At 43.2% G+C, this 27,088-nt stretch overlaps 1 protein-coding gene across 2 annotated transcripts in view; it reads left to right on the top strand.

Annotated features, from left to right (window-relative positions):
* btaf1 (B-TFIID TATA-box binding protein associated factor 1) overlaps positions 1-27,088 on the top strand; it is a 67,207-nt gene that overhangs the window by 34,670 nt on the left and 5,449 nt on the right. For both annotated transcript variants that reach the window (XM_082975186.1, XM_082975187.1), the window contains 12 exons: positions 2,018-2,202; positions 2,285-2,441; positions 2,759-2,868; positions 3,326-3,527; positions 4,069-4,217; positions 8,166-8,318; positions 13,982-14,103; positions 23,066-23,233; positions 23,369-23,446; positions 23,534-23,663; positions 24,044-24,185; positions 26,897-27,027. In XM_082975186.1, the coding sequence (XP_082831312.1) occupies positions 2,018-2,202; positions 2,285-2,441; positions 2,759-2,868; positions 3,326-3,527; positions 4,069-4,217; positions 8,166-8,318; positions 13,982-14,103; positions 23,066-23,233; positions 23,369-23,446; positions 23,534-23,663; positions 24,044-24,185; positions 26,897-27,027 (1,727 nt within the window). The remainder of the gene's footprint in view (positions 1-2,017; positions 2,203-2,284; positions 2,442-2,758; positions 2,869-3,325; positions 3,528-4,068; positions 4,218-8,165; positions 8,319-13,981; positions 14,104-23,065; positions 23,234-23,368; positions 23,447-23,533; positions 23,664-24,043; positions 24,186-26,896; positions 27,028-27,088) is intronic.

Genomic DNA, 27,088 nt, shown 5'->3' with positions numbered 1-27,088 from the left:
CATGGTGCGGAGACAGATTCTCGCCACGCCACCTGGTAGGAGCGACCTGTCAGGTAGGACGCAATCCAAGCGTGGGCCGCGCCGGAGATGCCCAACTCGGAGAGGGTGGAGAGGAGGATCTGATGGTTCACAGTATCAAAGGCAGCAGATAGGTCTAGAAGGATGAGAGGAGAGAGAGTTAGCTTTAGCAGTGCGGAGAGCCTCCGTGACACAGAGAAGAGCAGTCTCAGTTGAATGCCCAGTCTTGAAACCTGACTGATTAGGATCAAGAAGGTCATTCTGAGAGAGATAGCAGGAGAGCTGGCCAAGGACGGCACGTTCAAGAGTTTTGGAGAGAAAAGAAAGAAGGGATACTGGTCTGTAGTTGTTGACATCGGAGGGATCGAGTGTAGGTTTTTTCAGAAGGGGTGCAACTCTCGCTCTCTTGAAGACGGAAGGGACGTAGCCAGCGGTCAAGGATGAGTTGATGAGCGAGGTGAGGAAGGGGCGAAGGTCTCCGGAAATGGTCTGGAGAAGAGAGGAGGGGATAGGGTCAAGTGGGCAGGTTGTTGGGCGGCCGGCCGTCACAAGACGCGAGATTTCATCTGGAGAGAGAGGGGAGAAAGAGGTCAAAGCACAGGGTAGGGCAGTGTGAGTAGGACCAGCGGTGTCGTTTGACTTAGCAAACGAGGATCGGATATCGTCAACCTTCTTTTCAAAATGGTTGACGAAGTCATCCGCAGAGAGGGAGGAGGGGGGGGGGGGGGGGGAGGAGGATTCAGGAGGGAGGAGAAGGTAGCAAAGAGCTTCCTAGGGTTAGAGGCAGATGCTTGGAATTTAGAGTGGTAGAAAGTGGCTTTAGCAGCAGAGACAGAAGAGGAGAATGTAGAGAGGAGTGAGTGAAAGGATGCCAGGTCCGCAGGGAGGCGAGTTTTCCTCCATTTCCGCTCGGCTGCCCGGAGCCTTGTTCTGTGAGCTCGTAGTGAGTCGTCGAGCCACGGAGCAGGAGGGGAGGACCGAGCCGGCCTGGAGGATAGGGGACAGAGGAAATCAAAGGATGCAGAAAGGGAGGAGAGGAGGGTTGAGGAGGCAGAATCAGGAGATAGGTTGGAGAAGGTTTGAGCAGAGGGAAGAGATGATAGGATGGAAGAGGAGAGAGTAGCGGGAGAGAGAGAGCGAAGGTTGGGACGGCGCAATACCATCCGAGTAGGGGCAGAGTGAGAAGTGTTGGATGAGAGAAAGAGGGAAAAGGAATAAGGTAGTGGTCGGCGATTTGGAGGGGAGTTGCAATGAGATTAGTGGAAGAACAGCATCTAGTAAAGATGAGGTCAAGCGTATTGCCTGCCTTGTGAAGGTGAGAGGGTGAGGTCAAAAGAGGAGAGGAGTGGAAAGGAGGCAGAGAGGAATGAGTCAAAGGTAGACGTGGGGAGGTTAGTCACCCAGAACTGTGAGTGGTGAGCCATCCTCAGGAAAGGAACTTATCAAGGCGTCAAGCTCATTGATGAACTCTCCAAGGGAACCTGGAGGGCGATAAATGATAAGGATGTTAAGCTTGAAAGGGCTGGTAACTGTGACAGCATGGAATTCAAATGAGGAGATAGACAGATGGGTCAGGGGAGAAAGAGAGAATATTAAGAGATATATATATATATATATTGAGAGGTGAGAAATAAAAGCTGTGATGCTCTCCTCTCAGTAAGTAGAACGAGTAGTTATTTGAAAACAATTTTTTAACCCCCAATTGCATTTTCAGCAACGGTCATATGCTTGTGCTTATCTGAATGCATCTCTCCCTCCATTTGCACAGTGGGAGGAGTGAGTGGCTCGCTCACACAGCAGCCGAAACGGAGAAGGGCAGATACTTTCATAGCAGGAATCAACATGATGCATAGGCTATTGCTGTTGACCAAATAATGGTTTTAGAACAAACTGTTCTTGTCGTCCCATCCTGTTTCAGTAAATGAACACAACCCAGATTAGGTTTCTCTATTACATAAAACCCTCTTACTCACTTTACTGTTTTCTCTACCATTCCTAGCTGGCATGTCGGAGAAAGAATGCATGCACCACGTGGTCAATAAGACCAAGGGCATCATCACCTTGTACCGCCACCAGAGGGCAGCATTTGCCATCACCAGCAAAAGGGGCCCCACCCCCAAAACCCCCAAGACACCCACCACTGAACTGCCCCCCGGCAGCACCATCACCACAGACACTGATGAGGTGGGTGACAGAGGGCGTGAACGGTTACCTGCACATTTACCTGTGACTGTTTTTTTTTTATTATTTATTTTTACTGTTTCAGAATAAAAAAAACTGTCTCGTCCAGAGAAGAGGCGCAGAGTTCTCTCTGATGACGGTTGCCAGGCACTTTGGCCAGGAGCTGACGGGGTCACTGCCTTACCTGTGGGAGTCCATGGTGGGACCTCTGAGGGCTGTGGTGGAGGACAACGAAGGCATCGGTATGCTACACTCATTAGATTGACATTTTAGTCATTTAGCAGTCTCTCTTATCCAGAGCGACCTTACAGTTAGATCATATGGGTTATGTTCATTGGGACCACTGTAGGAAAACCTTTCAAAACGCAAACTGAAAACTAGCATTTCTTATTGACAAGTACAGGTAGCCCTTCCTGTTTCAGTCCATTTGGTGCATAATGACCCAGATGTATTGCTGTTTGCTACCCGCTGTCCACTTCTAGATTGGCGTCTTCATATAACTCTTGGTGTATCGTCAATGAAGAGTTATCGATGTATATTTTTCTCTTTGGTGTTGTAGATTGGAAGCTCCAGATGGAGAGGGGGGATGCTGCGGCCCAGGATCTGGTCAACTCACTGCAGGTCCTGGAGGTCACTGCTGGGGCCATGGCCCCCGAACTCAAACCTCTGGTAATAGAACATGTAGGAGTCTCCCCAGTAGAAACACCACTTAGCCCTATTTACCAAACCACAGTGGAAGATGGACTTATCAAAGTTCTTGTCTTCATTAAAATGGAAATTACAAAACTTGTTTTCAGACCTCAAAATTAGTCTGTCAAGATGAGTCCACATCCCTTGCCATCTGCTGTATAGTTCTAACTATATCAAGCCCAAATGAATGGTGAAGAGCACCAGTATCTGGAAATAAGGTGGTGGTGTTTTGGATTGTGCCATAGAGATCGATCTACAAAACAGGTGGCTAGCGACAGAAGACTTTGACATGGAAACATCCAACAAACTGATTTTTTTTGGAATGCATTTACTGTATTGTTTGCATTTCGCTACACTCGCAATAGCATCTGTTAACCGTGTATGTGACCAATAAAATGAGATTTAATGGTCATTTCTCCCCCTCTGTGTATTTCAGTTGTTGGAGCACCTGCCCCACCTGTTCACCTGTCTGCAGCATCCGTACACGGCCGTTCGTCACATGGCGGCGCGCTGCGTGGGCGTGCTCAGTAAGATCGCTACCATGGAGACCATGCACCTGTTCCTGGAGCGTGTGCTTCCATGGCTGGGGTGCATCGAGGACAGCACTAAGCAGGAGGGGGCCATCGAGGCCATGGCCTGTATCTTTCATACGCTGTCACGCAGTTAGACATGATCCCATACTACGTGTATGGGCAATCAACCAGTATGATTTTTTTTTATAAGTAAGGTTGGAATATTATATGCCATGTAGTAGACACTTATCTAGGGCTGGGAATATACCAGTATCGCGATTCTGGTTAGTATCGTGGCAAGGAAACAAAACATGAAGCGGTGTTAACTTCTTTAGCAAAAGAGCTCTGTTGGAAACAAACATCGTTATATTGTCATCCAGAGTCACCCTTATTTTTAAGGCACCAAAGAGTTGGGTTTTCCTTTGTGTATTCATTTTTGCCATGGAAAAAATATTGCGACACTGGTATTGTCCTGGCCCTAATTTTATCGAAAGTGACTAACAGTACATTGAGTGCATACACTTAGTAAATGTGACCCCAGCGGGAATCGAACCCATGACCTGATGTAACTGAAAGTGTTCAGGGTTCACTATGGGTGTAATGACACCAGGGGAGTGGGTGTCATTGTCATGTGGTTTGTTGTCCTTGACCCCCTTGGCCCCCGCAGGTGTGATGGAACAGTTGGATGTGGACATCGTGCCATACATTGTGCTGCTGGTGGTGCCAGTGCTGGGCCGCATGAGTGACCCCAGTGACAGTGTCCGTTTCATGGCCACGCAGTGCTTCGCCACCCTCATCCGCTTGCTACCCCTGGAGGTAAACACACACAAACCAATACAGAACAGTCAGTATGTTTAGGGAGATTTGTTCGAGCAAGTATGCATTTAGGAGTAGTTATTTGCTTTTTTGGGATGCCAGGTGATTTGTGATTCTGCGCAGTCTGACGCAATGTAGTCAGTTTCAAACATTCACTAGATCTGCTGTATACAGTGCATTCGGAAAGTATTCAGACCCCTTGACTTTTTCCACATTTTATTACGTTAGTCTTATTCTAAAATGGACTACATGTTTTATTTTTTTTTGCCATCAATCTACACACAATATACCCCATAATGACAATGCAAAAACCGCTTTAGAAATATATGCAAATGTATATAAAATAAAAAACGGAAATATCACATTTACATACAGTACCAGTCGAAAGTTTGGACACCTACTCAAGGTTTTTTTATTTTTACTATTTTCTACATTATAGAATAATAGTGAAGACGTGTGGAATCATGTAGTAACCAAAAAAGTGTTAAACAAATCAAAATATGAGTTTCTTTGTAGTAGCCACCCTTTACCTTGACAGTTTTGCACACGCTTGACATTCTCTCAACCAGCTTCATGAGGTACTCACCTGGAATGCTTTTCCAACTGTCTTTAAGGAGTTCCCACATATGCTGAGCACTTGTTGGCTGCTTTTCCTCCACTCTGCAGTCCAACTCATCCCAAACCATCTCAATTGGGTTGAGGTCGGGTGATTGTGGTGGCCAGGTCATCTGATGCAGCACTCATCACTCTCCTTATTGGTAAAATATACCTTACACAGGCTGGAGGTGTATTGGTTCATTGTCCTGTTGAAAAACAAATGATAGTCCCACTAAGCGCAAACCAGATGGGATGGTGTATCGCTGCAGAATGCTATGATATCCATGTTGTTTAAGTGTGCCTTGAATTCTAAATAAATCACTGACAGTGTCACCAGGAAAGCACCATCACACCACCACCTCCATGCATCATGGTGGGAACCACACATGCGGAGAACATCCGTTCACCTACTCTGCGTCTTATAAAGACACGGCGGTTGGAACCAAACATTTCTAATTTGCACTCAGACCAAAGGACAGATTTCCACCGGTCTAATGTCCATTGCTTGTGATTTTTGGCCCAAGCAAGTCTCTTCTTATTGGTGTCCTATGGTAGTGGTTTCTTTGCAGCAATTCAACCATGAAGGCCTGCTTCAGTCTCCTCTGAACAGTTGATGTTGAGATGTCTGTTACTTGAACTCTGAAGCATTTATTTGGGCTACAATCTGAGGTGCAGTTAATTGTTGATTTCTGAGGCTGGTAACTAATGAACTTATCCTCTGCAGCAGAGGTAACGCTGGGTATTCCTTTCCTGTGGTGGTCCTCATGAGAGCCAGTTTCGTCATAGTGCTTGATGGTTTTTGTGACTACTTGAAGAAACTTTCAAAGTTCTTGTAATTTTCCAGATTGACTGAATTTAAGTCCATCTTTACTTTAAGACATTATTTGAGCTGTGCTTGGCATAATATGGACTTGGTCTTTCACCAAATAGGGCTATCTTCTTTATACCACCCCTACCTTTTCACAACACAACTAATTGGCTCAAACGCATTAAGGAAAAATTCCACAAATCTACTTTTAAAGGCACACCTGTTAATTAAAATTATTTCCAGGTGACAATCTCATGAAGCTGGTTGAGAGAATGCCAAGAGGGTGCAAAGCTGTCAAAGGCAAATGGTGGCTACTTTGAAGAATCTCAAATATAAAATATATTTAGATTTAACACTTCTTTTGGGGGGAGGGGAATACTACATGATTCCATGTGTGTTATTTCATGGTTTTTATGTCTTAACTGTTATTCTACAATGTAGAAAGAGTAAAAATAAAGAAACCCTTTAAGTAGGTGTGTCAACTTTTGACTGGTACTGTAAGTCGGTTGTCATTGTAAAGAAGAACATTCTTAAACGGCTTGCCTAGTTAAATAAACAATTCAGACCCTTTACGCCGTACTTTGTTGAAGCACCTTTTGGCAGTGACTACAGCCTCGAGTCTTCTTGGGTATGACACTACAAGCTTGGCACACCTGCATTTGGGGACTTTTCCCGAAGCCACTCCCACGTTGTCTTGGCTGTGTCCTTAGGGACATTGTCCTGTTGGAAGGTGAACCTTCGCCCCAGTGAGGTCCTGAGCACTGTGGAACAGGTTTTCATTAAGGATCTCTCTGTACTTTGCTCTGTTCATTTTTCCCTCGATCCTGACTAGTCTCCCAGTCCTTGCTGCTGAAAAACATCCCCACAGCATGATGGTTGCCACTACGGTGCTTCATCGCATGGATGGTGCCAGGTTTCTTCCAGATCTGACACTTGGCATTTAGGCCAAAGAGTTCAATCTTGGTTTCATCAGACCAGAGAATCTTTATTCTCATGGTCTGAGAGTCCTTGCCTTTTGGAAAACTCCAAGCGGGCTGTTCCTTTTACCGAGGCGTGGCTTCCGTCTGGCCACTCTACCATAAAGGCCTGATTTGTGGAGTGCTGCAGAGGTGGTTGTCCTTCTGGAAGGTTCTCCCATCTCCACAGAGGAACTCCGGAGCTCTGTCAGTGACCATCGGGTTCTTAGTGACTTCCCTGACTAAGGCCCTTCTCCCCTGATTGCTCAGTTTGGCCAGCTCTAGGAGTCTTGGTGGTTCCAAACTTCTATTTTATGAATGATGGAGGCCACTGTTCTTGGACCTTCGATGCTGCAGAAATCCTGTCTCGGAGGTCTACAGACAATTCCTTCCACCTCACGGCTTGTTTTTTGCTCTGAGATGCACTGTCAACTGTGGGACTTTTATTTATTTTTTAAATTAAAAAAATAGACAGTTGTGTGCGTTTTTCAAATCATGTCCGGTTGAATTTACCACAGTTGGACTCCCAAGTTGTAGAAACAGCTCAAGGATGATCAATGAAAACAGGATGCACCTGAGCTCAATTTCGAGTATCCTAGCAAAGGGTCTGAATACTTAAGTAAATAAGGTATTTCTGTTAATTTTTTTAATACATTTGCTAAACATTCTAAACCTGTTCGCTTTGTCATTATGGGGTATTGAGTGTAGATTTGTGAACAAAAAGGTTTTCAGTTTAGAATATGGCTGTAACAAAATGTGGAAAAAGTCAAGGGGTCTGAATACTTTCCGAATGCACTGTATAATTTCTTAACCATGGGCAACATCGGCCTGGGAGGTTTACAGGGATATTGGTATCCACAGTACTCAACAAATTGTGTATTTTCTTTACTCAATACTTTAATTTTTATGTAAATGCACTAATTTTAAGCCTAAACTGCAGTGTTCTGTCTCGTGGAAAAATGTGTCATACTACAGGATATTCGTTTTTAAAGTTTGCTTGAACACTAAATTGTCACTACAATGCCGGCCCCTGACAGTTTGCAAACCCCTGATCTATGGTTGTTTCCTACTGCACAATTTGGTCAATTCTATTTTGCCCTGTAGAAGGCAGTATAGCTCATTGTTGTCCTATGCTGAATAGTAGGGCTATATTTTATGTGACGGTCATTTGGAGGATGTGTTCTCCTTCTGTTTTGATTGCAACTTGGACCTCCGTCAGTTCATTTGTTCAGTTCAATCGGAGATTAAGTGGGAGTAATGAATCAGGCACACTGCAGAACCGGACAACTCAATGTCATTACTTTCCATACCAAGACGTACGTTGTTGACTCTCATATGTAATATTTAGGAGGCTTGTCTTTTGCACCTGATATTATTTGTTGAGATATCTTACAGCCTTTTCGCACTATCGTGCTGAGCCAATTCGTATTGCGCTCAGATTTTATTTTCTCATTGTCCTTTCCAGCAAGGTTCCAGCAGCTATGGTAGATGCTAAACCAGGCCAGCGATGTACAGTTGAGCTTGGTTTGGCTTAGGGGTGTGAAAGAGGTTTGAGTTTTGAGTCCAATTAAATAATATTTTTTTTAGGCTGGTATCCCGGACCCTCCCACCATGTCGGACGATCTGATTCGCCAGAAGGCCAGAGAGCGTCACTTTCTGGAGCAGCTGCTTGACGGCAGGAAGCTGGAGAACTACAAGATCCCTGTGCCCATCCAGGCCGAGCTCCGCAAGTATCAGCAGGTGTGTTTGCAAATCTGTTTACACGTCTTTCTTTTTACTTGTCTGTTTATTGATCCATCTCTAACACTCATACGTTAACAATCGGAACCGCTGTTAGCCCTTGACTACATGTGCATTGTATCAAACTACTGCAAGCTAAAACTGGCGCAACTCACACATTGCTAGTTAGCCTGTCCTTGAGGAACCTGTAGGCTGCATCTTGCGTCCTACCCACTCATGCTGCACAAATTTAACACACTTGAATAATGCTGAACTTTTGAACTCTTAATTTACTGTTCAGCAAAATGATGTCCAGACAGGATACAGCACTTTACAAAGAAAGCTACCGGTAGCTTGCTAGTTAGTTTTCTGTGAATGCTGAATGTAATTTTAGCTAACTTTGCTAGCTAGCTTACAGCTGAAGCTAATGTCAGTACTCTACCCCAGACCTTTATTTGTGATATTGCAAACATAACACAAACAATATGCTGATTTCACTGGGGTAAATAACTTATCATTCCCTTGCCGAACTCCCAACATGTCAATTGGTGACAGATTTTAATGCTAATATAAAAAAATCTGCATAAAAACAATATCAAATCAAACTTTATTTGTCACATGTGCCGAATACAAAAAGTGTAGACTTTACCGTGAAATGCTTACTTACAAGCCCTTAACAAACGGTGCAGTTCAAGAAGAGTTAAGAAAATATTTACTAAGTAGACTAAAATAAAAAGTAACACAATAACAATATCGACGCTATATACAGGGGGCACCGGTACGGAGTCTGTGTGTGTGTGTGTGTGTGGGGGTACAGGTTAGTTGAGGTAATTTGTACATGTAGGTGGGGGTGAAGCATGCATAGTTAATAAACAGCGAGTAGCAGTGTACAAAAGGCAGGGGTCAATGTAAATTGTCCGGTGGCGATTTTTTTTATTAATTGTTCAGCAGTTATATGGCTTTTGGGTAGAAGCTGTTCGGAGCCTTTTGGTCCTAGACTTAGCGCTTCGGTACTGCATCCTGTGCAGTAGCAGAGAAAAGTTTGAGTTGGGTGACTGGAGTATCTGACAATTTTATGGGCTTTCCTCATTCCTCTGCCTATTATATAGGTCCTGGATGGCAGGAAGCTTGGCCCCAGTGATGTACTGGGCCGTTCGCACTACCCTCTGTAGCGCCTTAAGGTCCGATGCCGAGCAGTTGCCATACCAGGCAGTGATGCTCTCAATGGTGCAGCTGTAGAACCTTTTGAGGATCTGGGTACCCATGCCAAATCTTTTCAGTCTCCTGAGGGGGAATAAGCTTTGTCGTGCCCTCTTCATGACTGTCTTGGTATGTTTGGACCATTCGGAGAGGTGGACAACAAGGAACTTAACTCTCGACCCGCTCCACTACAGCCCCGTCGATGTTAATGGGGACCTGTTCGGCCCGCCTTATCCTGTAGTCCACGATCAGCTTCTTAGTCTTGCTCACATTGAGGGAGAGGTTGTTGTCCTGGCACCACACTGCCAGGTCTCTGACCTCCTCCCTATAGGCCGTCTCATCGCTGTCGGTGATCAGGCCTACCACTGTCGTCAGCAAACTTAATGAGATGTTGGATTCGTGTTTGGCCACGCAGTCGTGGGTAAACAGGGAATACAGGAGGGGATTAAGTACACACCCCTGAGGGGCCCCAGTGTTAAGGATCAGCGTGGCAGAAGTGTTGCCTACTCTTACCACCTGGGGGCGGTCTGTCAGGAAGTCCAGGATCCAGTTGCAGAGGGAGGTGTTTAGTCCCAGAGTCCTTAGCTTAGTTATGAGCTTGGTGGGCACTATGGTGTTGAAAGCTGAGCTGTAGTCAATGAACAGCATTCTCACATAGGTGTTCCTTTTGTCCAGTTGGGAAAGGGCAGTGTGGAGTGCGATTGCATCTGTTGGGGCGGTATTCGAATTGGAGTGGGTCTAGGGTGTCCGAGAGGATGCTGTTGTGAACCATAACTAGCCTTTTAAAGCACTTCATGGCTACCGACGTGAGCGCTAAGGGGCGGTAATCATTTACGCAGGTTACCTTTGCTTCATTGGGCACAGGGACTATGGTGGTCTGCTTGAAACATGTAGGTATTACAGACTCTGTCAGGGAGAGGTTGAAAATGTCAGTGAGAGACTTGACAGTTGGTCCATACATGCTTTGAGTACACGTCTTGCTTATCCATCTGGCCCAGCGGCTTTGAATGTTGACCTGTTTAAAGGTTTTGTTCACATCGGCTACCGAGAGCATATCAGTCATCCAGAACAGCTGGTGCTCTCGTGCATGCTTCAGTGTTGCTTGCTTCGACGTGAGCATAACAGGCATTCAGCTCGTCTGCTAGGTTCGCTTCACTGGGCAGCTCGTGGCTGGGTTTCCCTTTGTAGTCCCTAATAGTTTTCAAGCCCTGCCATATCCAACGAGCGTCAGAGCCAGTGTAGAATCTAGGTCCTGTATTGACGCTTTGCTTGTTTGTCTGAGGGCATAGCGGGATGTCTTATAAGCGTCCGGATTAGTGTCCCACTCCTTGAAAGCGGCCTTTAGCTCTGATGGTGTTGCCTGTAATCTATGGCTTCTGGTTGGGATATGTAGGGACGATGTCGTCAATGCACTTATTGATGAAGCCGATGACTGAGGTGGTATACTCCTCAATGCCATTGGAGGAATCCCGGAACATATTCGTCTGTGCTAGCAAATCAGTTCTGTAGTGTATCATCTGACCACTTCCGTATTGGTACTTCCTGCTTTAGTTTTTGCTTGTAAGCAGAAATCAGGAGGATAGAATTATGGTCAGATTTGCCAAATGGAGGGCTTGGTTTTGTCTCACCAGGGGTGATGGTCGGATTCACGTTTATCGTCGAAGGAATGCATGTTACACCGAGGCCTGTACTCTGGAGCGGGATCGAGGTGGAGGGTCCGTCATGGTCTGGGGCGGTGTGTCACAGCATCATCAGACTGAGCTTGTTGTCATTGCAGGCAATCAACACTGTGCGTTACAGGGAAGACATCCTCCTCCTTCATGTGGTACCCTTTCTGCAGGCTCATCCTGACATGACCCTCCAGCATGACAATGCCACCAGCCATGCTGCTCGTTTTGTGCGTCATTTCCTGCAAGACAGGAATGTCAGTGTTCTGCTATGACCAACAAAGAGCCCAGATCTCATACCATTGAGCACGTGTGGGACCTGTTGGATCGGAGGGTGAGGGCTAGGGCCATTCCCCTCCAGAAATGTCCAGGAACTTGCAGGTACCTTGGTGGAAGAGTGGGGTAACATCTCACAGCAAGAACTGGCAAATCTGGTGCAGTCCATGAGGAGGAGCTGCACTGCAGTACTTAATGCAGCTGGTGGCCACACCAGATACTGACTGACTTTTGATTTTGACACATTATTTTGACACATTATTCCATTTCTGTTAGTCACATGTCTGTGGACCTTGTTCAGTTTAGGTCTCAGTTGTTTAATCTTATGTTCATACAAATATTTTCACATGTTAAGTTTGCTGAAAATAAATGCAGTTGACAGTGAGGACGTTTCTTTTTTGCTGAGTTTATATATAGATATCGATAGATTAGATTTTTTTATATGTATTCAGACCCTTTACTCAGTACTTTTGTTGACGCACCTTTGGCAGCGATGACAGCCTGGAGTCTTCTTGGGTATGACGCTACAAGCTTGGCACACTTGTATTTGGAGTTTCTCCCATTTATCTCTGAAGATCCTTGCAAGGTCTGTCAAGTTGTATGGGGAGCTGGCTGCACAGCTATTTTCAGGTCTCTCCAGATGTGTGATCGGGTTCAAGTCCGGGCTCTGGCTGGGCCACTCAAGGACATTGAGACTTGTCCCAAAGCCACTCATGTGTTGTCTTGGCTGTGTACTTAGGGTCGTTGTCCTTTTGGAACGTGAACCTTTGCACCGGTCTGAGGTCCTTAGCGCTCTGGAGCAGGTTCTCATCAAGGGTCTCTCTGTACTTTGCTCTGTTCATCTTTCCCTTGATCCTGACTAGTCTCCCAATCCCTGCCACTGGAAAAACATCCCCACAGCATGATACTGCCACCACCATGCTTCACTGTAGGGGTGGAATTGGCCAGGTGATGAGCGGTACCTGGTTTCCTCCAGATGTGATGCTTGCCTTTCAGGTTCAAGAGATCTATCTTGGTTTCATCAGACCAGAGAATCCTGTTTCTTAGGTTCCGAGAGTCCTCTAGGTTCCTTTTGGCAAACTCCCAAGCAGGCTGTCAAGTGCCTTTTTTTACTGAGAAGTGTCTTCTGTCTCGCCACTCTGCCATAAAGGCCTGATTGGTGGCGTGCTGCAGAGATGGTTGTCCTTCTGGAAGGTTCTCCCATCTCCACAGAGGAACCTCGGAGCTCTGTCAGTGACCATCGGGTTCTTGGTCACCCGCCCTGACCAAGGCCCTTCTCCCCCGATTGGTCAGTTTGGCTGGGCAGCCAGCTCTAGGAATAGTCTTGATGGTTCCAAACTTCTTCCATTTAAGAATGATGAAGGCCACTGTCCTTGAACCTTCAATGCTGCAGAAATCTTTTGGTACCCTTCCCCAGATCTGTGCCTCAACACAATCCGGTTTTGGAGATCTACAGGCAATTCCTTCGACCTCCTGGGTTTGTTTTTGCTCCAACATGCACTGTCAACTGTGGGACGTTTTTATATATATGGGTGTGTGTGCCTTTCCAAATCATATCCAATCAATTGAATTTACCACAGGTGGACTCCAATCAGTTGTAGAACATCTCAAGGATGATCAATGAAAACAGCATGCACCTGAGCTCAATTTGTAGTCTCATTGCGAAGGGTCTGAATACTTATGTAAATCAGGTATTTTTTTATTTTATTTAATATCTGCTAAACTTTCTTTCTCGCTATGTCATTATGGAGTGTTATGTGGATATCATTTATTTTTTTTTAATCCGTTTTAGATTAAGGCTGTAACGTAACAATTTGGAAAAGTTCAAGTGGTCTGAATACTTCCCGAAGGCACTAATTATTTTGGATGAACGTGTGAAGGTAACCTGGATGTATTTGCAATTCGTTTTGGCTTATTTTGTGCACAGTAAAAAATCATGGTAAATGTTATCTATTCAGCACTTTCCACTTCATTTTTAGTGTCATTGTTTTTTGCAAAGCTCTACAAAAAGGGATTGCTTTTAAATGCTGCAGGGAGGTCGGCTGCTGCTGACAAATTACTTTTGGACAGAACAAATAAATGGTAGAATTGATGGGTTTGTGTACTCTGCTGGTATCCTGCTGAGCCCAACATCCATCTCTCTAGTGTAATGGAACCCTGCAGATTTTTTGAATAAAACCTTGGCTGGTCAACAAAGGATAGGATTACGCTCGGCTTTTATACCCCAGCATAAACTCGTCTAGACTGGTGCTGAATAAGCATGCCACTGTGACATTCAGAGTGTTTGATTAGTTGTTTGGGATACAAAGTGATTTGTAGATCAGTGATTTGTGCAGTCCGACTTCTATGTAGTCCATCTCATACACTCAATATAAGCACGGTAAAGATGTTTGCGTGAATCCTTTGACTCACAAACGCAGAGCAACAGCTCATTGCATCCCATGGTTGTCTGCTCTGTCATAGCTAGTATGTAAAATGTGATTGACAATGTTATTAAAATTAGTTGTTGATCGACAGTTTCAATAACTTTGATCTCTCCAGGACGGAGTGAACTGGCTGTCCTTCCTGAACAAGTACAAGCTCCACGGTATTCTCTGTGATGACATGGGCCTGGGCAAGACCCTGCAGTCCATCTGCATCCTGGCTGGGGACCACTACCTCAGGTACTGAACTGCATGACCACACACTAGTTACCTTCTAAGCCGACTGTATTGCAGTTGTCCTGCATTTATCAACAAATGGTTGCATGTCATCAACTGCGCAGTTGGTCATCAGATTGCTATGTCAGAATGTGGTAATGTGATATGCAGAGACAACAGTCTATGACTTGGTTGACTGGAGTCTCTGACAATTTTATGGGCTTTCCTCATTCCTCTGCCTATTATATGGATGGCAGGAAGCTTGGCCATACTGGGCCGTACGCACTACCTTCTAGCGCCTTGCTCGGAATCTGACCGTAGTCTCCATACCAGGCGGTGATGCAACCGGTCAGGATGCTCTTAAAACCTGTTGGGGATAGGGGGCAGTATTTGCACGGCCGGATAAAAAACGTACCCGATTTAATCTGGTTACTACTCCTGCCCAGTAACTAGAATATGCATATAATTGTTTGATTTGGATAGAAAACACCCTAAAGTTTCTAAAACAGTTTGAATGGTGTCTGTGAGTTGAACAGAACTCATTTGGCAGGCCAAAACCTGAGAAGATTCCAAACAGGAAGCGCCCTCTCTGACCATTTCTTGGTCTTCTTGATCATCTCTATCCAAAACAGGGGATCTCTGCTGTAACGTGACATTTTCTAACGCTCCCATAGGCTCTCAGAAGGCGCCAGAACGTTGAATGATGACTTTGCAGGCCATGGCTGAAAAACAGTAGCGCATTTGGTAAGTGGTCGATCTGAGAACAATGAGACTGGTGCGCGCGTGCACGAGACGACTCCATGTTTACATTTTCAGTCTTTGAACGAAAACAACGACTCCCGGTCTGAATATCGCTTTTTTACGAGAAAAATCGCATAAAAATTGATTTTAAACAGCGTTTGACATGCTTCGAAGTACGGTAATGGAATATTTTGAAATTGTCACGAAACGCGCCGGGCGCGTCACCCTTCTTTACCCTTCGGATAGTGTCTTGAACGCACGAACAAAACGCCGCTATTTTGATATAACTATGGATTATTTGGAACCAAACCAATATTTGTTATTGAAGTAGAAGTCCTGGGAGTGCATTCTGACGAAGAACAGCAAAGGTAATCCAATTTCTTATAGTAAATCTGAGTTTGGTGAGTACCAAACTTGGTGGGTGTCAAAATAGCCCGGCCATCACAGGCTAGCTATCTACTCAGAATATTGCAAAATGTGCTTTCACCGAAAAGCTATTTTAAAATCGGACACCGCGATTGCATAAAGGAGTTCTGTATCTATAATTCTTAAAATAATTATGTTTTTTGTGAACATTTATCGTGAGTAATTTAGTAAATTCACTGGAAGTGTTCGGTGGGAATGCTAGTCACATGCTAATGTAAAAAGCTGGTTTTTGATATAAATATGAACTTGATTGAACAAAACATGCATGTTTTGTATAACATAATGTCCTAGGGTTGTCATCTGATGAAGATCATCAAAGGTTAGTGCTGCATTTAGCTGTGGTTTGGGTTTATGTGACATTATATGCTAGCTTGAAAAATGGGTGTCTGATTATTTCTGGCTGGGTACTCTGCTGACATAATCTAATGTTTTGCTTTCGTTGTAAAGCCTTTTTGAAATCGGACAGTGTGGTTAGATTAACGAGAGTCTTGTCTTTAAAATGGTGTAAAATAGTCATATGTTTGAGAAATGCTATTACTTCAATTTCTAAGGTATTTGAATATCGCGCCACGGGATTCCACTGGCTGTTGACTAGGGTGGGACGCAAACGTCCCACCTAGCCCAGAGAGGTTAACGGTGCAGCTGTAGAACTTCTTGAGGATCTGGGGACCCATGCCAAATCTTTTCAGTCTCCTGAGGGGGAAAAGGTTTTGTCGTGCCCTCTTCACGACTGTCTTGGTGTGTTTGGACCATGATGGATCGTTGGTTATATGGACAACATGGAACTTGAAACTCTCGACCCGCTCCAGTTGTGTGTGTGAACAGGGAGTACAGGAGGGGACTCGGTACACACCCCCTGAGTGACCCCAGTGTTGAGGATCAGCGTGGCAGACATGTTGCCTACCCTTACCACCTGGGGGTAGCCCGTCAGGAAATCCAGGATCCAGTAGCAGAGGGAGGTGTTTTAGTCCCAGGGCTCTTACCTTAGTGATGAGCTTCATAGTCACCATGGTGTTGAGTGCTGAGCTGTAGTCCAATGAACAGCATTCTCACATAGTTATTCCTTTTGTCCAGGTGGGAAAGGGCAGTGTGGAGTGCGATTGCATCATCTGTGGAGCTGTTGAGGTGGTATGCAAATTGTAGTAGGTCTAGGATATCCGGAAGGATGCTGTTGTGAGCCATTACCAGCCTTTCAAAGCAATTCATGGCTACCGACGTGAGTGCTAAGGGGTGGTGATCATTTTGACAGGTTACCTTCGCTTCATTGGGCACAGGGACTATGGTGGTCTGCTTGAAACATGTAGGTATTACAGACTCGGTCAGGGAGAGGTTGGAAATGTCAGTGTAGAAACTTGACAGTTGGTCCACGCATGCTTTGAGTACACGTCCTGGTAATCCGTCTGGCCCAGCGGCTTTGTGAATGTTGACCTGTTTATAGGTCTTGCTCACATTGGCTACCAACTTATCACACAGTCATCCAGAACAGCTGGTGCTTCAGTGTTGCTTGCTTCGACGTGAGCATAAAAGGCATTTGGCTCGTCTGGTAGGCTCACGTCACTGGGCAGCTCTTGGCTGGGTTTCCCTTTGTAGTTCCTAATAGTTTTCAACCCCTGCCAAATTTGAGTGTTAGAGTGTAGTAGGATTCAGTCTTAATTCTGTATTGACGCTTTGCCTGTTTGCTGGTTCGTCGCATAGTGGGATTTCTTATAAGTGTCCGGATTAGTGTCTCACTCCTTGAAAGCGGCAGCTCTAGCCTTTAGCTCGATGCGGATGTTGCTTGTAATCTATGGCTTCTGGTTGGGATATGTACTTACGGTCATTGTTGGGACGATGTCGTCGACGCACTTATTGATGAAACCTGACTGAGGTGGTATACTCCTCAATGCCATTGGATGAATCCCAGAACATATTCCAGTCTGTGCTAGCAAAACAGTCCTGTAGCATCCGCGTCATCTGACCACTTCCGTATTGAAGCTCAGTTGGTTAGGAGCATGTAAAATGTCAGCCATCCTCTTCGGCTCCATTAACCCCTTTTTTTTAAGGCAAGCTTAAACAGTTTCCTGTCAAGTCACAAGTTGCATGAACTCGCCCTGTGTGCAATAATGGTGTTTAACGTGATATTTGAATGACTACATCTCTGTACCCTGTGCACACACTTATCTGTCAGTCGACCAGTGAATTTCAAACCGTTTCAACCACACAGACCAGGGAGATTTTCCAATGCCTTGCAAAGAAGGGTACCTGTTGGTAGATCGGTAAATAAAAAAAACTGACATTGAATATCCCTTTGAGCATGGCACAATTATTAATTACTCTTTGGATGGTGTATCAATACACCCAGTCACTACAAAGATACAGGCGTCCTATTTAGGATATATCAAGAATAGTCTGATGGGTGACAATATTAGCGTATCACTTGTGACTATATTATCACTTGTGAATGATGCCCAGCTTGTGTGTAGTAAGGCAAGAAACAGCGCATGCCATTTTGGGACCTTTTTCAAATCCTATACACATACCTCATGTAGCCTAGCCCGTAGGACTACATGTTTCGATAAGGCTTGTATCATAACTAAAGTGGCCAAATAACTTAAAATGTAAGCACATTACACCGGTTGTAAAGTGTATTAGACTTTGGGGAAGAATTTTCACCACCTTTTTTTATAATAAAGCATTACATGCATAATCGATTTTGTTGTCACTTTTGAGAATGGTGTGTTGCCTACTACTGTGTGACAAAGTACATCTGGACAGTTCTTTCAACATCTTCAATATGCGCCTCGTAATTCGATAATGATGCCCGCAGTTGCATCCCCGATATGTCTGTCTTCACTTGTAGCCTGTGAGAAGGACTCGACTACATGCTGGGCATTGGCTAATAAGACTTGAGATATGTGAGAGGCGCACGCAGCCAGAAGAAGGGAATTATAATTATTCAGCACAACGGCCACTGGCCGCATAAGGGATGGATTTTTTTTTTTTTTAGGGGGCATTAGCCATGCAAAGGGCATTCCGCCTGAAAATTCGAGGCATTATAAAGTGCTTGTCAAATTGTGAATGAGAGACTGATGTTTATGCAAAAAACAAAGCAGAGCTCATGCTTTTCACCCAACTTTTTTCAAAATCCTCAGTCACATCATGCAGACTTAGAATGTAATCAAATCATACAGCCCAACGTTTGTATCACAACTAAAGTTGCATAAATAACTCTAAATGAAGCATATAGGAGGACCTGTTTCTTTGTTAACCGCTCAACACAGAATAGCTGCATGTGCGCACTCCCTCAAATAATTTGCAGAAAATATCCTGTATTTTATTCAGCGGTGTTCAATTGTATTCTTCATACTATAAAGTAATGCCATGGAATTGTGAGCAAATCTTATCTGCTAAATGAACTAGTGTAGCCCACAGCCATATGGCATAGCCAGATCAGGGCCTAACAAAAGAGAACTTAGATATGCTAGTCTGTTCTTTTGAAATAGACTACATTTTCTAAATATCATATTTCTTTAGACCTGTGTAAAATACATTGATTTATTGTGATGGTGTAGGTTCTTAAGTGTTCCAGTGGCTTGTAGGCTATGCGTGGAAGCCTGTAGATGCTAAATGTGTTTTTTAATTGTCAATTAGCGTGAGACCGGTAGTTATTTGCTGGACAAGCTCCGGCTGACAATTTCATGACCACCACAGCCCTAGTTTTCACTCAACTAATGAGGCTGAATATCACAAGCCATATTTGCATTTGAATGCTGTAGGTGGTGCGCACATGTGCAAGATCAGGAACAGGCTGCCTACCTTGCTTTGGTCAGCATGCGAAGCTGGGCCCAGCGAGCAGTTTGACGAGGCTACTGATATTGCCTTGGGTTGTTCGACATGCAAAATGACTGGTAGATTTAATGATTGTCAACACAATTATATGCAGGGCTCTAAAGTGCGACGAATTTGGTTGCATATGCAATAAAATACTTAGCAGTTTCATTTTTGGAACACTGTTACTATGAAAAAATCTCCTAGATAATAAGGGGTTTATAATTGAGGCGTTCCCTGTACCATTTGTTTCCGAGTACCCTAGAGAAACAAGTGAGTGCAACTTTGTTAGCGTCATAGTTGCACCATTGCTACACCGTAAAAGGGTTGAGTCTAGCCCAACCAGATCAAAAGATCTGTTCCATATTACCGGTGCAACATTTTTCTTCCTATAGCGGATCACCGGGACTGCCTTTTTACATTCATAAACCATGTCGTGGGCCGTTGTAAAACTACTCGCGCGTCAACGTCGTTAAACAATTGTTTAGACTTTGTTCAGTCATGTTACCTAATTGGTTAGCTAGCGAACAACCTGGTAACTTTACCAGTATATCCACACATTTGGGGGCACAGAAAGAAAAGGGATAGATTCTAAAGGAGATCAATGATCATAGCAGTGAATAAATCACAGATCTCTTGCATGTGGTCATTACAAACCTGATGTTTTTCAAGATTGTGTACAGTTTTCAATTTAACGCATCTCAATAGGAAAACGGTGCTTTTACGCAATGTAGAAAACGAATATTCCAATGACAGGTATTCGTATCAACATTTTAACTTTTATAATAAACTAAGTGTTACATATTAGCATCTAGTGCACATGTGCTTAAAAAGTAGCTAGAATTCATATATTCTCAATGAATTTATCATTTTTACACTGATAGAAACTTATACAAACAATGACTAGATCTCAGCTGCCCAGACCTGCATGCTCACACCCCCATCATAGTGCTGGCATTGTTTGCCACTTGGCCTTGAATTGTACAAATTTAGTTTCTCAGTCACCCATGCCATTTTAATATTTTAAATAAGTAATTATATTTTTCTATTGTGTCAATGATGGGGATTAACTTCCAAGTTTTTAGTAGAATTTTTTTGGCTGGACGATTCTCTTCTGTCATCTTATCACTTCACCCCCCCCCCCCCCCCCCCCCCATATGCCATGTCTTGAAATATGCAGACAGACTGATTTTTAAAAGTACATTTACATTGTAATATTTCTGACAGACAACTTTCTAGCTCGGCCCACAACTTCTAGACTTTATAGCATTCCCAAAAAGCACAGATGAGTCGTTTTTTTGTTTGTTTTACACTTACATTGCATTCGGAAAATATTCAGACCCCTTGACTTTCCTCATTTTGTTAGGTTACAGCCTCATTCTAAAATGGATTCAATTGTTTTTTTCCCCCCTCAATCTACATACAATGCCCCATAATGACAAAGCAAAAACAAGTTATTAGAAATGTTAAGTAAAAAAACTGAACACGTTTGCATATGTATTCAGACCCTTTACTCTGTACTTTTTTGACGCACCTTTGACAGTGATTACAGCCTCGCGTCTTCTTGGGTATGACTCTACAAGCTTGCACACCTGCAGATCCTCTCAAGCTCTTTCAGGTTTGATAGGGAGCATTGCTGCACAGCTATTTTCAGGTCTCTTGAGATGTTCAAGTCCAGGCTCTGGCTGGGCCACTCAAGGACATTCAGAGACTTGTCCTGATGCCACTCGTGCATTGTCTTGGCTGTATGCTTAGGGTTGTTGTCCTGTTGGAAGCCGAACATTCGCTCCAGTCGGAGGTCGAGCGCTCTGGAGCAGGTTTTTGTCAAGGATCTCTCCGTACTTTGCTCCGTTCGTCTTTCCCTCGATCCTGACTGGTCTCCCAGTCCCTACCTCTGAAAAACAGCCCCACATCATGATACTACCACCACCATACTTCACCGTAGTGATGGTGCCAGGTTTCCTCCAGATGTGATGCTTGGCATTCAGGCCAAAGAGTTCAATCTTGTTTCTCATGGTCTGAGAGTACTTTAGGTGCCCTTTGGCAAAGTCCAAGGAGGCTGTCATGTGCCTTTTTTTTACTGAGTGGCATCCTTCTGGCCACTCTACCATAAATGCCTGCTTTGGTAGAGTGCTACAGAGATGGTTGTCCTTCTGGGAGGTTCTCCCATCTCCACAGAGGAGATGTCAGTGACCATCGGGTTCTTGGTCACCTCCCTGACCAAGGCCCTTCTCCCCCGATTGGTTGGGTGGCCAGCTCTAGAAAGAGTCATGGTGGTTCCAAACTTCTTCCATTTAAGAATGGAGACCACTGTGTTCTTGGACCTTAAATGCTGCAGACAATTTTTTTATTTTTTTATTTTTTTAACCCTTCCCCAGATCTGTGCCCCGACACAATCCTGTCTCTGAGCTCTACGGACAATTCCTTCAACGTCATGGCTTGGTTTTTGCTCTGAATTTACCACAGGTGGACTCCAAGTTGTGGAAACATCTGAAGGATGATGAATGGAAACCTGAGCTCAATTTCAAGTCTCATAGCAAAGGATCTTATGAATACTTATATGAATACTTATGTAAATAAGGTATTTCTGTTTTTTATTTTTGTAAAGTAACAATGTGGAGGAAGGGGTCTGAAATTCTTTCCGAATGCACTGTAAGACATGACTCTGCTGTAGAATGTGGATTATCTGTTGTGTAATAAATTTGATACGTTAGTTTATATTGGATTAAGTCTACCTTTTTTTACTTTAATTTCATTAGGTATGCTTAAACTTTCCCTCCTTGTGCCATCAGTTCTTTTTAAGTCTTAGATAAAAAAATATAAACCATTGGAACCAAGAGATTGTTAGTTGGATATGTTCTCTGCAAGGTTTTGTGTACCTTCCCTATCATTTGAACATCCTTTTCTGACTCAAACAAGATTACCTCTAGGTTTGCTCTGAATTTCTTGATATGTAATGTTTAACTAAATCTACATTGGTCAGTCCAAAATTGTATTTTAATTTTGTCATGGAAATAAATGTATGTCCTGTTACCAAGTCACCTTAAATTGGTCAACATGGGACATTTTAATAAGTGATTTCTGAAAAGCTATCCAAGGATTGTTCCATAAGTTTGTGTTTTTAGGGAGTGTTATTGGCTTAGATTCTAGAGATAAGCATGTGCATCTTCAATATGTACCCATTGTTCCTCTTTAATGCATGTTTAACTAGATGTCGCAAGTTAAAGCCTTGGGTAGCTAGTTGATACAATTACAAGTCTGGAAGGTTAAAACCACCCTCAGACTTAGGAAGATGTAAAATGTTCCCTTTTATTCTATAAATGTTATTTGCTCTTAAAGTCCGATAAAGTATATTTTTTTTAAAGAATGTCTTTGGGATAATTGGTATTACCGAAAATAAATACAAAAACTTTGGCAGCCTTGCAATTCTAGAGGTTTATTCTACCTTTTAAGATTACATTTAATTAGAACTACTTTCATATTGAGTAATGGAATAAAGTTATTTGTTAGTTACTTAAATATTTTCTGGTGCTCTTCAATTTCATTTGGTGCTCCTGACTTAGGTTGGGAGCACCAGTGCTACCAATTACATTTTTAGTTTTATTTGGATTCCTGGTTACATGAAGTTTGACACTGAAGGAGAGGACACATCCATTTTGATAAAAGATTAACAGTATTTTTGAGGGTAGAAAGAATAATAAATAATTTGATCTGGCGATTCGTAACGTTTGAATCGATTTTCTGACTGATGCATACTATATTTGGATTGGTTTGGGGTTCACAGACCGTAATTTTTTTTTATAAATGCTTAAGATACAATTACCTATCACTAAATTGTTACATCCCTACTAAATGCATATCCAGGCATTGTGAAATCGGCAGGAAACTGCAATGTAGTTGTCCTGGAACGCGCCCACAGTTTTGAGTTTCAAATGTACACCGTTGGCACATTGGAGAGGCTCCTCTGTTGTAAAAGGAGTTGTCATATTAATTGTTGTTACATTGTGTACAGGGCACAGCAGTATGCCAAAACCAAGGCGGTAGACAGCACCCCCCTGCCCTCTCTGGTGGTGTGCCCCCCCACCCTGACAGGTCACTGGGTTGACGAGGTGGGCAAGTTCTGCACCAAAGAGTACCTGAACCCACTGCACTACACGGGACCCCCTACAGAGCGAGCCCGGTAAGACCCCTGTACTGCCCGGACCCACCCAAACATACACATGATTCCACCACAGAGATGGAACACAGCGTCATTTGTTTCAATTATTCACGTTAAAATATTTAATCACTTATATATATTTTTTTTGTATTGCAGGTTACAGCATCAAGTGAAAAAGCACAATCTGGTAGTAGCCTCTTACGATGTTGTACGGAACGACATTGACTTTTTCAGGTGATTTATTTATATATAATTCTCTATCTTATTTGGAAGGCTGGATAAGTGATTTTATAAATAACATATGTTTAATTTTTGTTTTAGGAATGTAAAATTCAATTATTGTATCCTCGACGAGGGCCATGTGATCAAGAACGGGAAGACCAAGCTCTCAAAAGCCATAAAGCAGTTGGCCGCCAACTTCCGAGTTATCCTATCAGGAACGCCCATCCAGGTGGGGGCATGAAACGTTTTACATTTTAGTCAGTGAAGAATGAGCAAAGGCTTCTGCAGTGGAAATGCATCTGATTTTAAGTTGCTAACACACTTGCAGTGTGTTAGCCTAATAATTTCTCTATTCTGGCCTAATGATTCCAGTTCCTCCACTCTGTGGGGTGGTTGGATGTATTAGTTTTACATTGACAGGTGTATTAGTGGATGAAATGAAGTAAGGACTTTATGCCGAGCCTGTGACATTAATGGTAATATAGGCTAGATTGTGCTTATTGTCTACTCTACTGCAGACTTATTTTAGATGAGTTAAACCCAAGCATTCAGAGTACTTGTAAATCTTACAACTCGCTCTCTTTTTCTCCTTCTCCCACCTCTCCTCAGAATAATGTTCTGGAGCTGTGGTCGCTCTTTGACTTCCTCATGCCCGGCTTCCTGGGCACAGAACGCCAGTTTGCTGCCCGCTACGGCAAGCCCATCCTGGCCAGCCGTGATGCCAAGAGCTCATCGCGCGAGCAGGAGGCCGGTAAGATCTGATTTTGGTGTCATCAGCCCGGAGTGCCTAAAAATGAGTGCACGGAAGCTGGATCTTGTTCTTTTGGCACTTGAAATGGGTTGAGGAAATTGCAGTACTCGCTTTTCCATGGCAAAATTTAACCTGACGCGGATGACTCTTTGCTCCTTTAACCTGTTACTCTTAATTTGAAAGGTACAGCCCTGGGCCTAGATTCACAAAACCTTAAGTCTATTGTTAATTTAAAAAAATGGCAGTTAAGAAATGTATTCTTAAGAAGAAAGGTAAACAAGTTGCTATTCCTCAATGGTTCTTGAAAAATGTCTTGCGCTATTTCTTATGTTTCTCCTTAAGCAAAAAGTCAAGAACAAATGTAGTTTCTTAAATACGTTTATTGGAAATGTTTCTAATTCCAAAGATGGCTAAACCCTTGTCTTAAACTCAGGGCAGTGAGAGAATAAACTAATGAAAGTAATTGAACATTGTCTTGTTTTGTACGCTTTGTACAAAATAATAAAACGCAGAACTACAGGATGTTTCTTAACATAACTCTTTATTAACTAGCTACAACTACATGTTAGCCTATCTCCAACCACGATCAACTGAACATGACCTAACCGTCTGGGTGGTCTTAACCAATCACCGCACAGTATGATACGGCGGTAAAATGCATCCAATTATAATTCAGTATGTATTCACATATGAATATTACAAACATGTTGAATTCCCTCAAACTTCATCTGAAAGTTTCAGTATTGATTATTTTAGACCCTAGAACATGTTTTAGAACAGTAATCTCAGTATAAAATATGCTAACATGATTGCCATTGCTAGATAAATCGGGTGCCTAGCAACAAACTTCTTAAGATTAGTAAGAAGCTATTTGAGAAGTTCGTAAGAAAATCATTAAATCTTAAGATATTGCTGAGGAATTGCACTTAAGAACTATCTTATGAATTTTTTTCCCTTAATCTCTACGGGATCGGTGTGAGCTAACGTAGGCTATTGTGGTTAGCACGAGGTTGTAAATTACAAAAGAAAATCCCAGGACATCTGATGGGCAGAAAGCTTAAATTCTTGGTAATCTAACTGCACTGTCCAATTTACAGTAGCTATTACAGTGAAAGAATTCCATGCTATTGTTTGAGTGCACAATTATGAACTTGAAAATGTATTAATAAGCCAGCTTAGGCACATTTGGGCAGTCTTGATACATTTTGAACACTAAGCAATGATTCATTGGATCAGTCTAAAATGTTGCACATACACTGCTGCCATCTAGTGGCCAAAATCTAAATTGCACCTGGGCTGGAATAATATTTATTGCATTTCAAAGTTTCTACAGGCAGTTAGATTTGGGTATGTCATTTTTGGCAAATTTAAAAGAAAAAAGGTTGGATCCTTAAGCGGTTTTAAGAAGCTTAAGTTTTTGTGTGTTGCGAATCTGGACTCTGGTCTTTTTCGGAAAGCAAACTCGAATCTTACTGTTGGCAATGTCATAAGAATCCCCCCCACTGCCATAGATCATGCACTATGGTTGTATTTTTAGAGTACGCATTGTAGGTCAAGTTGCCAAAAGTGCGAACATATTTACCGTAATTTCCGGACCAAAAGCCGCAACTTTTTTCCCACGCTTTGAACCTCGCGGCTTAAACAATGACGCGGCTAATATGGTTTTTCCCGCTTTCAATTTTTTTTCTCAAAAAAAAACACATTCTGTGACATGCTCAGTTTTTTGGCGGCATGAAGCTTTCATTAGACCAATGAAATTGCCGAACGGGTTTAGGTCAAACAACTTTTTTGTTTACTGTTTAGATTAAATCGAGCGCTCTCAAACTTCCCATTCTGATTACGGTAGTCATTTTGTCACCCTCATCATGGCAAAGACACAGAGAAATGCATATGATGCAGCTTTCAAGTTGAAGGCGATTGATCTGGCTGTTGGAAAAGGAAATAGAGCTGCTGCACGGGAGCTTGGTCTTAATGAGTCTGATAAGACGTTGGAAACAGCAGCGTGAGGAATTGACTCGGTGCAAAAAGACAACTAAAGCTTACTGCTAATTATGATTTATTTTTGTTACAAGCCGTGTTTCGTTAAAGCCTGTGTGAAGTTCATTTGTTTCAATGTACCGGTAGGCACCTGCGGCTTATAGACGTGCGGCTTATTTATGTTCAAAATAATACTATTTTTTTTAAATTCAGTGGGTGCGGCTTATATTCAGGTGCGCTCAATAGTCCGGAAATTACGGTAGTGTGCATGGAAAAGGGTACATCCTGATGGTCATTGTAAAGCAATTAATTTCCTTCTCCATCCACATTACCTTGTATGCATCCTCCACATGTGCTGTCGATCTAGTAGTGTTCCTATAGGCATTTGTTTAGAACGACACCATCAGGCAAAAGATCAGACTTTTTTCCCCCCCTTCATTAAAATATTTTTCGAACAGTAATTGGTGACATATGTCATGTCCAACAAACCTAGACTTTCAATCTGCTTTGTTTTTGTTTCCTTGCCACAATACTTCAGTGTATTGCGATACTGGTATTGTCACAACCCTATTTGGCACTAAACTGAAGAAACGGCGAGGTACTATCTGTACTTAAGAAACCCTTGTTGGTTTCCGTAGCATACGGTGTGCCTTAATAAACATGACCCTGAAGAAACTGACACTCTCACACTGACACTGGTGTTAGTATCTTGTAATGACAATGTTCCCCTTCAGGGGTGCTGGCCATGGAGGCGCTGCATCGCCAAGTTCTGCCCTTCCTCTTGAGGAGGATGAAAAAGGACGTGCTGCAGGACCTGCCCCCCAAGATCATCCAGGACTACTACTGCAACCTCAGCCCTCTACAGGTACACCACATGGAGGACCCACCTTGAAACACTTACAACGCCATGTACAGTACCAGTTAAA

This window comes from Salmo salar, chromosome 01 (assembly GCF_965601325.2).
Source record: "Salmo salar chromosome 01, fSalSal1, whole genome shotgun sequence".
Lineage (NCBI taxonomy): Eukaryota > Metazoa > Chordata > Actinopteri > Salmoniformes > Salmonidae > Salmo > Salmo salar.
Note: the sequence above shows the minus strand (reverse complement) of the source record. Positions and strands in the feature narration are given on the sequence as shown.